The sequence below is a fragment of the Phyllostomus hastatus genome, unplaced genomic scaffold (assembly GCF_019186645.2).
Source record: "Phyllostomus hastatus isolate PE091 unplaced genomic scaffold, TTU_PhHast_1.1 phas_scaffold_39, whole genome shotgun sequence".
In the NCBI taxonomy this organism is placed as follows: domain Eukaryota; kingdom Metazoa; phylum Chordata; class Mammalia; order Chiroptera; family Phyllostomidae; genus Phyllostomus; species Phyllostomus hastatus.
The window spans coordinates 27,675,677-27,689,053 of record NW_025334028.1 but is presented as its reverse complement, the minus strand read 5'-3'; the positions used below and the strand labels follow the sequence as shown (position 1 = coordinate 27,689,053).

Below are 13,377 nucleotides of genomic sequence, written 5' to 3'. Positions count from 1 at the left end.
AAGTGAGCAGGCTCTTCATGTGCTAGTGATAAAGAAAGCCTTTTAAGATGTACAGTTAGAAAAATAAGCAAGGCACAGAACGGTATATATACAGTGTGCTTTCATTTGTACAAAAGGGGTGGGGAAGGAGATATATAGGAATTTGCCCATGAGTATGTAAAATATTTCTAAAAGGTACACTAAAAATTGATAATACCCATTGCTTTGAGGAGAAATATTTAAGGATATAAATTCATTTTCTCTTACAAAATAAATATTTTAAAACTGATGAAAAATTTTAAAACCTGCACAAAATTGGTGGGAAAGGGGCATAAGTACTTGTGTGTGGTGGTGGGGAAGGAGGGGAAGATAATGAGAACTAGGCCATCGGAACCCTTCTCTCCTTCCTTTTCATCCCCGCCTCCCACGATGAAGGCCCAGCCTTGCAGTGGGTTTCCTCCATTAGCCACTGAAGATGCTGCATGGAATCACTCACCATCGCTACTATGTATGGTGCCAGTTGGGTTGGGGAGCCACTTTGTAAAGTGTATGATTGTCTAACCACCATGCTGTATACCTGAAACTAATACAGAGTAATTCAGATTATAAACTGTTATAGAAAAATAGAATAAAAAACAAGAAAATGTATATAACATGAATTCTACAGATAAAAAGCATCATACAGAAATGTTGCCCATTATACTTGCTATAATGGGAAAAAGCGGGGAGCATACCTATACTTTTCAAAGCTTATCAGAAAGTTTCCAACTAGAAAACCAGGGTTATTTGTGGGGTCAGATATGGCAGGTGTTTGAGGGCAACTCTAGCAGCTGAATTTTGAGCAACTAGAGTGCTTCCCTTTACTGGGCCTAACCTCCCATCTTGGGAGGTACTAAGAGTTTAAATCCACAGAGGTTAAGATCTGCTCAGATTAACTTTATGAGGTAATCTTAGGAAATTAGTAGGTCTTAATAGTAGTATATAAAGCTCAGTTCTAATGGAGGCAAAGAATTGAAGGAATGAAGTAATTTCTGTGAGACTTAACTTTCAAGACTATACATGCTCAAAAACTACCTGCTTAAAAAGGTCAAACTCCTTCAACACTGATTTACGTCTGGAATTTGCATTCCAAGACCACTTGAAGTTACCTGAAGTACATGTTCTTAAATAGCCTTGCAGAAAGTGGTGGTTGAATAATCTTAACCAAAAATTTCACTTCCTTACCAGAGGGGTCAAGGGGGAAGAGGGGAAATTGGAGGAAGGTGGTCAAAAGGTACAAACTTCTGGTTATAAGATAAAGAGGTACTAGGGATGGAATTACAACATGATGACAATATTTAACACTGCTGTAGGATATATTTGACAGTTGTTAAGAGAACAGATACTAAGAATTCTCATCACAAGAAAAGTTTTTCTTTTGTATCTACCATATGAAATAATAGATACTTATTGTGGTAATCATTTCACAACATATGGAAGTCAAATCATTGTTGTATACCTTAAACTTATATGGTGCTGTATGTCAATTATATTTTAATAAACTGAGGGGAAACTACTGAAATTGAACTAAAAATGAAACAAAACAAAACTCCCTAAGGGTATGGAGATTTCAGGTTTAGTACTCAAAACCCTTCTGTGATTGTCCACCACCTTGCTTTTATTCCTACCTCAGAAAAAAAGCTGTTTCTGCATTCTCACCCGAAAATTAGAGGAGGAAGCCGATCAACAATAAGTTATAGTGAAGCCAGCTCAGCTGCATTAAGGAGGCCCTGGGACCTTCCGGCAGTCTTAAACACGCGTCTGGGCAGCACAACCCACCTGAGACTCCCAGTTACCCCCGGAGTGCATATGATTGCACAGGTATTAAAAAAGCTTCATCTATCAAGTACCAACTCATGTTCCATGGAGGCTGCCACAGTCATTGACTGCAAATGGAAAGCAATTCATTAGAAGTAATGTCTTTGATGGGGACTGATATACACGGCCTTCAAAGGTGATTCCAACATTCCTTATTTACTGCTGATTGTGTTAAAGAATATGTTCAAAATCTAAATAATCAAAGGTGTAATCTACATGAATTTGTGACTAGGGGCGGTGACTCAATGGCCACTGTAGGGAGCAAACATTATTAAATCATGTTCCATTGATGAGGCTGGATTTCTGAGCCAAGATAGAAGTAGGAAATGGAACATGAAGTTTAAATGTTTCATTTTTCTAAATCAAAATTCTCTGCTTTTCATTTGAAATACAGAAAGAATTCAATAATTTGCTAGTCATTCTTTCCAATGATCCACTATCATTAGCCAGTAATATGGATCATCCAACTGAAATCATTTGATAACTCCAAAGTGGCTGCAGGACAGATTACTATTTCTCAGTCCCTGTTTTGAACTAACCTATAAATTTATCTATTGTTGATAAGAATACAAACATTTCACTTTACATGGCAATTGTACAGTTGTAGCCTTTATTAACTACAGGGAGAGGCGGGAGATAATGAGGTTTAAAGCTAATGAAGCAAAATCAAACTCTAGGTGTCAGTTTTACCTTTCCAAAATCTCCAGAGGAACATAAAACATCTCCATTTTGCCTGGTGTTAAGTAAATTGATGCAAAACCACCCCAATTTACATAATTTCCTTCAGAAACCACAAATTGCTCACTGACAGCCAAAGAAGGCAGAAGCGGAATTGCTTTGTTGAAACCTGGGACTAGTTGTATTTTGAGTTCTTCACTCCTCTACGAAGCACTTTCAACAGAAATGCTATTGTCGTAGCCACATATACAGCCAAATCTCCAAGTAAACAGACAACCATATAGAAACACCACATCTAGATCCTACATACTCTTTTCTACGTGATGGAATCTTAGAAATCTGCTTGCGAATAAGAAAACTACAGTTGAGAAATGTTAAATAGCTCATCGGGTAGAGAAGCCAGGGCTGGGCTCAGATGTCCCCATTTGTCCAGTGCTTTCAGTCCAGTGCTTGGAATTGCTTCCAAGGCATACACAGCTTTCTAAAATACACACACCCTGAGAAATCTTGATGATAGAGATCTCCACTTGGTTGGAGTAGAAAAATTGTTAAAATAATGACAATGAAGCATGCCTTAATGTGATGGAAAAGTTAAGGAACAGAATAACTACAGAGCAAGAAACAAATATTTTGTGTCAATCTGAGTGATTAGGTACTGTGTACTTTAAATATGTCACCATCAGTGTGTTATGAACATATTAAGAAAATCTACTTTATAATAAAGAGCCACATCAATAGTTAATAAGGCCCAAAACAATTAGAAAAATCAAATTTGGAATCCTCAATATGTGGAGGTCTGTTTAGAAGTCAAGAATACAAAACAAAGAATCAAAAGACAGAAAGCAAGCCAGGGTATGACCTCTAAAAGAACTATGAAAACACAACCTGCCTATTTCTGGAATAGGTCATGGTTTCCCAGCTGGCGGGAACATTGGAATGGAGTCTTGGGTGGCACAGGCAGGAAGCAGGAGGACAGCTCCTATTTCTGCCTGGGTAGCATCTCTGATCTTTCCTTCCTCAGTTCCAGATGGGAGGACGGGAAGTCTGGTTAAATGTAGCTTTGTGGCCAGACACAGTGAGCCAAGAGCAGAGGCTAAGCAGCGCTGGTGCCCTGTAGCAGCGTGGGCCTCTCCAAACAAGTCAATGAAAGTGGGTAGTAGCAATTGGAAAATGCAGCATGTTTTGTGCAAATACATATGAGGTCTGTCCAGAAGGTATGCAGCCATATCATATGAAAAATAAAGACATTTACTCAAGAAGATACAACATACAAGAAACACTGCACATAGTACAATGATGCCTCCGTCTCCTTCGGAATAGGCACCGTGGCACCTCACACAGTCCTTCCAATTACCATCAGCTGGCCCATCATATTTTCTTGAATCTCATGAATGGTTGAAATCTCTTCCCATTCAAAGGTGATTTTAGTTTTGGGGAAATGTCAAAGTCACAGGGTGCCAAATCTGAGTTGTCAGGATGCTGAGTCACCTGAGTGATTTGATGTTTTGCCAAAATACTCTTCACGAGATGTGATGCATGAATGGCACATTGTCATGACAAAGCTGCCAATCACCAGTTGCCCATAGCTGCAGCCTTCTTAATCATCCAAAGTTTCCACAGAAAAATGTTCAAGCTTAATGCAAAATTTGATGCATATTCATTGCTACTTGCTCAGTCATTTTGAATGTGACAGTCACACAGTACACATGCTCACCCAAAGGCATCTACTGCCCCCACTGACTAGTACAGTGAGGTCATCATTGTTCACGCACGCACATTCCAGTCCACTCTCCTTGGCTGCCAGGTTACATCGATGTTGTGCAAACCATTCTCATTATATTAACAATGGCTGGACTTTTTCTGGGCAGACTTCATATATTTAAGCCCATGAATACTGAATCAAAACATCTCACATATGCTCAACCAAATGGAATAAACACTGACCACAGGATCCCTGCACTAGGGCACAAGACCTGATAAATAGTATTCAGTATATCAAGGGAACAGCCTCCCCAGCATACACACATAAATTCTAAGTAGAGGAGTCCAACCTTTTGCTATCTCTCAGCCACATGGAAGAAGATGAGTTGTCTTGGACCACACATTAAATACACAAACACTAAAAAAAAAAACCCTGATGAGCCAAAAAAGAGGTTTTAAGTAAATCTACAATTTAGTATTGGGTAACATACAAAGCCATCCTAGGCTACGGGTTGGACAACACTGTAGGGATACATTGGGAGGTCCTGGGTATAGGTGGGAATAGCTTCCTTTTGTTTTGCTGTGCTGATTTGAAGGAAAATTCCAAAGCAAGTCATTCAGAGAAACAAGAAACTGGGCACCCTTGATAAGAAAGTGAGAATGAAAAAATGCTCAACCTCACTAGCCATGAGAAAGATGCAAATTAAAACCACAATGAAATATCACCTCACAGGTGTCAGAATGCCCATCATCAATAAAATCAACAAATAACAAGTGCTGGTGAGGATGTGGAGAAAGGGGAACCCTAGTGCACTGTTGGTGGGGATGCAGACTCCTGCAGCCACTGTGGAAAACCACATGGAATTTCCTCCAAAAATTAAAAATGGAACTGCCTTTTGACCCAGTGATTCCATTGCTGGGAATATACCCTAAGAGTCCTGAAACACCAATTCAAAAGAACCTATGCACCTCAATGTTCATAGCAGCACAATTTACAATAGGCAAGTGCTGGAAACAGTCTAAAATGCCCACCAGTAGATTAATGGATTAAAAAACTGGTACATTTACACAATGGAATTCTATGCATCAGAAAGAAGAGGAATTACTATCTTTGCAACAGCATGGATAGAACTGGAGACTATTACGTTAAGTGAAATAAGCCAGTTGGTGAAAGACAAATACCATATGATCCCACTTATAAGAAGAATCTAATGAACAAAATAAACCAATGAGCAAAACAGACCCAGAGATGTGGAAACAGGAAACAGACTGATAACTGCCAGAGGAAAGGGGTAGGGGGCACATGGTGGAAAGAAGGGGAAGGGATTAGTCAAAGAACATGTATGAATGATCCGTGGACATGGGCGATGGTGTGGGCATTGACTGTGGGAGCGGGGGGTGGGCTAGTAGGAAGAGGGCAAAGGGGGAAAATTGGGACAACTGTAATAGAACAAACAAGAATAAATTAATAAATAAATAAAATGGAAAAAATTAAAAAGGGAGAATGCTTCTTAGGAGAAAGAACACTGAGATTATCTAATTAAGGGTCAGAAAGGCAAAAACATTTTTCACATAAAATTTCCCAGAAGCTCTTTGGAATTTTTATAAGTAATCCATTACCAGATGTAACTATTAAAAAACAGCAAATGTATTTTCCTTAAATAAATACAGTGACAAATATTTTAATTTCACAGAGACTTGCTTTGAAAAAACAAGACTAGTTTTTGAAAAAACTAATCAGAAATTTTCCATTTGTTCCTAAAAAATCCTCTATCAGGGCAGTTCTTCCCACTTTGAGCTGACCTCTCACCCCTGCATTCCTCTACCTGTTTATAGCAAAACAAAGATGGTGGGTTCTCTGATAAGACACATTTGGACCATCTGAGATTCTGGAAAAATAAAACACACACAAGGAAACATCCATCTTTGAACTCGATTTTACAACTTTGCCATCTACATTATTAATGGTAAAGATCCATCTGGCCCTTTGTAATTTAAAGGCATTTTATTTTATTGCAACAGAGAAGCTTGGGACCATTTTTTATTTTGGCAGTATAAATGCAAAATACATATATCATGCCTAGGCAACAAAGAATCTGCGAGCACGGGCACATCCCACCCCACAGCACTGTTTCAATAGCAGTATTCCTTTGCATTTTCTTAATTTCACCAAACACGTATGTAGTATTTGCTGTGTGCCAGGAGTAATTTTAAATGCTTTAGAGATAATTGTTTAAGCATTGTTATGGTTATACCTACAAGGTAGCACACTATTTCAGATCCAGTTTAGAAATGAGGAAAATAAAGCGCAGAGAGAATGAATGACTTGGTCAAGGTCACAGAGTTTGTAAGTGACAGAACTAATTTGAACCCAGACAGTCATGCTCCAGGGTCCCTATTCCCCTCCAATATTCTGCCCCACAAACTGTCACCAAATCTAAACAAAGAGAAATTGTGATTTGTGCAGATCATCTAACATTTTTATAACATTACCATTTCAATAATTAACTCATGCCATGTTGCAGCTTTCTCAGATTCTTAAGAAATAACAAGAAGGAAAAGGCAAATACTATCAAATACTATTTTTGATCACTTTAAATCTTTTGGAAACAAAATAAAGATACGGAAAATAATAAAATAGCACCCTGTATTTGTTGGGAAAGCTACTATGCAAAAAGTGATTCTTAGCAGGTTTAAATTCTGTCATGCCGCTGAAACTTTGAAAGGCCTTTACATTCAGAATCCCCAAGCTGGTGTATATTAGAGAAAATTTAACGACACGGCAAAGAGACATAGAACAGCTCCTCAAGGTTCTTTCTGGGGAATATCTCTAACAGATAGAGTTTTCTCCGTGGAATTCTTAGCACATCTGGCAGAGAGCTACGTACTGCTCTGCCTCTGCCCACTGCTCTGGCGTTCTGCCTTCAGGGAAGGTGCACACCACTGTGCTCAGGGCTTTCTGCCAGGGCAGCCTTGTCTGGGCAGAGGCTGGGGGACTGGACCCACCCCAAAGCACTTCAACATCCCCTTAGGGAGTGTCCCGAAAAGGCAGTAAAGAAGGAGGGAACTATCTCCATTCCTGCAAAGAAACTACTCATTTTTCATTTGGGAAAGATGATCATGTTGGGCCAAGAAAGGGGTCCTCTCTTTCCCCTTTGATTTTCAAAGCCTGATTGCATTTCAAATTCCACACCTGTGGCCTCCAGTTGTGCAAATACTTCTGAGAAAAAATTGGCAGAAGACTATATCCCACCAGGTACCATTCTCCCTTTTGACCATATTCCCTTAACAAGTGTTGAATCAATTAAGTAGTGTGTGTGTATATGTGTGTGTGTCCACTGGGTGGTAGTGGTGGGTGGCAGGGGGAGGTGATGGGGAGGGAGTACAGGGGAGCTTTGCCTAGTTCTCTTGTTTACTAGAAACTGGAGTTGCCACCATCTCCCTTTACAATAGAATGCAGTGGCCCAGCTGTGCAAAATATCTGGCACAAAGGCTTGCAGGTAGCAGGTAGCTCAACAGTAGTCCCCTTTACCATTCCATCCCTAACCACAGATATCAGCCTGGACCTGGAATTACAAAGTCAACCTGTAACTGTCCCTCTGTCCTTCTCCTTCCTTTAGGAAGTTCAGAATAGATATCACATGCAATTCTCAGAGAATGAAATAGCTGAAGGAACTCCTAACTCTTTGGAACTTAATAAGTACTCTATTCCTCTCACTACCAACACATCTCTAAGGCAGGCTCCTCCCCTTCCAGCTGCAGCTTTGTTAACTACACTTCTCTATTCCTCTAAGCCCCTTTCTTACTAGTAGTAAAACGCCAGGAACCCACTTTCATTCCCATCACTTCAACAGACTTGCCAACCTAGTACTGTAAAGACGCTCCTGAAATTTACTTAGTTATTTTCCGGGGGAGTGTTTTTGTTTTTGTTCATTTGGTAGGAGGAGTAAGGTAAAATTGAAATCCAGATAAAATTCTGGAAACAAATTTCTCAAACTTCTCTGATGTAGCTTTGATTTTCACCATAAAAGGTATTCATTTGTGATCATGGAAAAGGTAAAAAAAATCAGTGTTCTGATTTTTTGACACTTATTATATAATTAATTATAGAACTTAAAACATGTATTTTTCAGAGGTGTTGTTTGATTATACTGGGTGGTCCCTTTAGAACACAGTCAATACAACCGCACTTTGGAAAAAAAAAGATTTACAAATAGGCCTCTTTACACAACAGCTATGGTAAGGATTTTGTAAGTGCTATAAGGTTCAGAGCTTACTTAGTGTAAATACAGTCTAGACTCATTATCTTACCCCCATCTCAGAGCCTGGAGCAAAGAAAAGAGTGAGAGTGATGAGAAAACAGAAGCTGGAGATACTGGGGATGAATGCGGAAATGAGCATCCTGTGAGTAACAAAACTGGCTCCTTACTGCATACAGGTGGTTCACTTTGGAAAGAGGCAGAATAAGGAGCTGGGGACTGTGCCTGAAAACTCCCATGTCAGAGCCACACCATCAAGCCATGCTTGTAATGAGCCCTCCCGTGTGCAGAGTGAAGCCCCGTATGAGGGTGGAGAGCCCCACCTCCCGGGGAGCTGCAGTCCCCAGGGTGATGATACTCACGCTGACACTGTCCCCAGGACCGGCGGGCCCAGCCCCAGCAGCAGTCAATCCTCCCACCATAACGACACAGGCCAACTGATGACACTATTTGCCTGGGCCACCTATCAAACAAAAAGATGCAAAATAAATAAAAACATGTTTGAAAGTAAAAGTAACGTCCTCTGTTATTATTTTAGAAAAAAATAAATCACATCCAATTTTCTATGAACTCTTTCATGCCTGCACAAATTTAAGGATAAAACACCTTCAGGGAAATAGTTCTGCTATGATCTAATTTCAAGTTTCAGACAATTAAACACACACACAACACACCGGAGCAGGGCAAAAAAAGAGGGATGATCCTTTCTTAAATGGAAAGAACACCAGCTCAAACCAAGATTCTCAAGGCTGCCACTCACAGGGTGGTTTCTGAAGCCTGAGATAAAACAGATTCCTCAAAGACCCACACCTACTGGCGGGGTGGGGACAGTTTTTGACTGATTCATCATAAACTGAAAAGTATTAAGACATGTCAAAGTAGAAAGAAAAAAAAACTCTGCCTTACATAAAAGGTAAATGTGGGAAGGGGTGGGAAGGGGGGAGTTTCCTCAAAATCAAATGAAACAGAACTCTTTTTGAGATACGACTCTTTGGCAGAAAAAGTTCCCAGAAAAAAAAAAAAGTGTACTAGAAAAAGAAGTCTAAGTAAAACCAAGGGAGTCTAAAGCATAGCTAACATCTCAAGTGTTCTTGTGGTTTGAACTTTTCTGGATCAACAATTCATGTTATCTTCCTCTGTAATGTAAATAAGGACTAAAGAAAGTATTCGATTTCAGGGTTCTGATTCATCCACCAGATTGCACTTTGGTACCTTATTTGGTGAATTGCTTACTTGTTTAGACACCTAAATGACCCCTCCACAGAGGATCAATATTTTCACTGGCTGTTTTAGACCTCTTTTTAAAGCTACATTCAAAGTTTACACTTAATCACATGATGCACTTCTTGCGTGTGCAAGAAATGCACAACATACTCGAATGTGGGAAATAACTGCTTCAAAAAGTAATACAGCTTTTGGCCGCTACACCCGGTCTCCACTAACCTTTTATTTTCTTTTATCTCCCCTCTCCCATGCCCGCGAGCCCAAAGAACAAAATAACCCAGAACTTTCTATTTCCTCCGACCAGGTGGTAAGCAAGACGTTGCGCTCCACTGGTTCCCTTCCTTTACCCTCCAGGTACAAGAAAGATAATCAATCAATCGTGGAATTGATTCGTTCCAAGACTGCCGGTAAAACAGGTGCGGCAGTCTTTAGCGCCCCGCAGGGAGGTAATCGGTGAGTGTTGGCCGCTGGAAGAGAGCAGCTGGGTAGCGGTGTGACCCAGGTGAGGATCCCTCCTGGTGCCTCCTGCTGAGCTGCGAGTCTGGTGTACACACACACACACACAGTCACACACACTCGCCCAGCGCACCCGGCGGCGCGGCGGTAGGAAGGGCCCGGAGACAGCGGAGACGGAGTCTGGTGGTTGGAACCTGTCACAGCACGCCGTAGTCGGGCTCGCCCGAGGTCCCGGGGGTGGCTGTGAGTGTGTGTGTGCGCGCGCGCACTTACACAACTCAGTCCTTATTTTGAGTCTTTCTGGAAAATCAAGTGGAAAGGCAAACAGGTCTCCCCTGGAGCCCAGTGGCTCCCTCACCGCCACCCTCGGTGTGAGCGGCCCCGAGAGCTCCAAGCCCGGATGCGACCCTGCCCCTTGGGAGGTTTCCCCACTGAGGAGCCGTCTAAATCAGGAGCCGGAGTTTCCCGGCCAAGGGATGTCCTTGCGCGTCACCTCAGAGGCGAGATGCTGGTCTCAATATTCCCTTCGCCCCTAGCCCGAGTCCCCCGGCCGGGAGCCCCGGCGGGGTCCCCCCGGGGGGAGAGAGCGGCTCGACGACCCTCCTCCCGCCGAGGCAATGCGGTGGCCGGGCTTCCAGGACCGCGCCGCCACGCCGGCGGAGGGGACCTCAGGACTCCAGGTGATGAACGTGGGAAAGAAGGCGGAAGGCTGGTCGCGCTGGGGCCAACTCACCTCCCGTCGAATTCGGCGGCCGCGGGCAGGGAGAGAGAGAACCCGAGCACCAGCGCCAGGAGGAGATCCATGTCGGGTGGCCAGGCCTGGCGGCGGCGCGGCTACACGTGGGGACCAGGTTGGGGTACTCGGCGCGGGTGAAGGCGCGCTCGCCTTCTTGCTTCCCCCGAGGAGCTGCGGCAGCCCAGGCTGCTGCTGCTGCCACCCTCGGAGGAGAGCGGAGCGGCGCGCAGCCCGATCAGGTCTGCTGCACAGCGCCTGGAGCCCCTCCGGCTCCCTCCCCGCGAGGGAGGCGCTGCAGGGGGAACCGCCGCCTGAGGGGAGGGGCGGGGGTGCGCGTGCGCTCCACTCGCAGCCCTCCCGGCCCTGGGCGAGGGGTGAGGGCGCCTGGCCCGGCTGCGGGGAGCTCGCGGGCGGGGGTGCTCGGAAAGGCAGAGTCTCTTGGGGGCCAGCCAAGCTGGGCAAGCGCCAGGCTGGGAGGAACGTTGTGCGCCGGGCCTGGACGAGTGAAGCAGGGTGCTCAGCAAGAAAGGGTGAGCCTGAGACCAAAAAGAAAGAAAAGAAAATGGACTGGGGCGTAGGAGCGCGCTCTGCGGGTTCCGCCCCAACAGGTGATGAACACGGGGAAGAGCCACAGCTTTCACCCGACAGTCGAGAAGTCCAAGACCAGAGAGGTTTATGGCGCTGGAACGGAGCATCATCTGCATTTAGCGAAACCACAGCAAGACTTGGGCAAATTAGCCAAAGGAAACTCCAGGAGTTTGCTTCTCACACAGAGTTGGCAAAAGCATATTTTTTATTTGGTAACCAACCGAAAGAAACGTTTGGCTCTCCAGTCGAGTTTTAAAGAAGAAACGTGCAGACTTTCCATCTCTGCCAGCTCAGCTACCCTCACATTAGGATAGCGACGGGTGCCTCTCCACGCGCACGTGCCCGCCAGAGAGGAAAGGCTGTTACTACTTAGCAGTCTTGTGGTGCCTGATCCTCCAGAGATGTTTTAGAAACCATCTTAATCAACCATTGCTCTGTTGTGGCAGAGTAAAACATATTGTACTAGAGAACTGCGCTCGAATGAAAACACGCAACCAGTATCCTAAAATGCACATTTAAAACATAAGTCCAATCGAGTCAGCCCTCTTCCCAAACCCTACCCCTGAAAGACTCCCCAGGGCAGTGATCTGCCTTCTCCCAAACCTCTCAGACCCTATCTCTCTTCTCCTAATCCTTGGCTTCCTTGCCTTTCTAGAACATTCCAGTCATGCCCCTGCCTTAGTGCCACTGACCTGTTACTTTTGCCTGGACTCAGATGTCTGCCCTGCTCACGTTGTCACTTCATTCTGTCTTTGCTCAAACGTCACCTCTCTGAGGAGACCAACCTTGAGCACCCTATTTAAAATTGTGGCCGCCCTCTCCTGCTCCCTCCTGCCTGTTCTACTTTGTTTCTTTTCTCATACCGCTAATCCAATAGTTTCCTATATAATTTGCTTATTTCTTCTTTGTAGGTTTTATTTCTGCTACAATGCAAACTCTACAAGGACAAGTTTCTTTGATTAGTGCATAAAATAGTGCCTGGTGAGTAGTAAGTACTCACAAACATTTATTGCATGGATTTGTTGCATTGCAAACTTTTCTCCCCATCTTTACTTTCTTTTTGAGGCTTCTCAACATCAAAATTTTAATGGAAAGTTCTGTGGCAGAGTGACCTCACTATCCTGATGTCTTAGCGTGTATAAAAACAGGAATTTTCTTTGAGAGAGGAGAAAATAAAGGTTTCAACTTAAATGACTCTTTGATTTCCAAGTTGTTTTCTGTTAGCCAAACAAGTTTCTATTTTAATCTCAGGAAATATCCATGCCAATTCAGACTTGGGACATTATTTTAGGCAAACAGCTTGGTGTCATCCATTTCAGATCTTTCTAATGAAGTCCAAAAATGTAAGAGTCAAAATATTTTTTTTGCAGAAAATCAAATTTTTGTAAGTGAAATGTGGGCTTGGTTCCAGGCTCCAGTGGCTACTCCTCAGCCATTTTCTTTGTTTATTGGTTCCTGGATTGAATTTGCAAATAAACCTCACCAGAGCAATGATGATTGGGGTAAAGGGGCTAATCCACAGGCTGAAAACTGGCAATAGAAAGAAAGGAAGAACAGTGGTGAGTGAAAACAGAACTACTTGCTATCTAGAATAAAAGAGCAATGCCCCATCTGCATTCCTCTTATTTTTCCATATCTTTTCTTTGGCCTAGAAAACACTCCATTCATCTTCCTTCTTCATTTGGACACTCTCCACTTACACTTCGAGTCCAAGCTTAGCTGTCACCAGGGAAGCCCTTTGATTCTTTGCTTGTTTGAAAAATCTGTGGTACATGCTTCTACAACCTTGTGCATTTCCTGGAGTAACTCTTATTAAAAAATGTTTTATTGATTATGCTATTACAGTTGTCCCAAGTTTTCTCCCTTTCCCCTCTCTACCTGGTACCAACCAACCATTCC

General features: G+C 43.1%; 1 protein-coding gene across 4 annotated transcripts in view; it reads right to left on the bottom strand.

The window, feature by feature from the left end:
• NPNT (nephronectin) overlaps nucleotides 1-11,320 on the bottom strand; it is a 78,998-nt gene extending 67,678 nt beyond the window's left edge. For 2 of the 4 annotated variants that reach the window (XM_045820308.1, XM_045820310.1), the window contains exons 1-2: nucleotides 10,888-11,320; nucleotides 8,837-8,937 (exon numbers count right to left, since the gene is read on the bottom strand). In XM_045820308.1, coding sequence (XP_045676264.1) covers nucleotides 8,837-8,937; nucleotides 10,888-10,958 — 172 coding nt within the window. In that variant the 5' untranslated portion in view covers nucleotides 10,959-11,320. The remainder of the gene's footprint in view (nucleotides 1-8,836; nucleotides 8,938-10,887) is intronic. The other 2 variants (XM_045820311.1, XM_045820312.1) reach the window with 2 other exon arrangements.
• Between the last annotated feature and the right edge of the window lie 2,057 nt (nucleotides 11,321-13,377).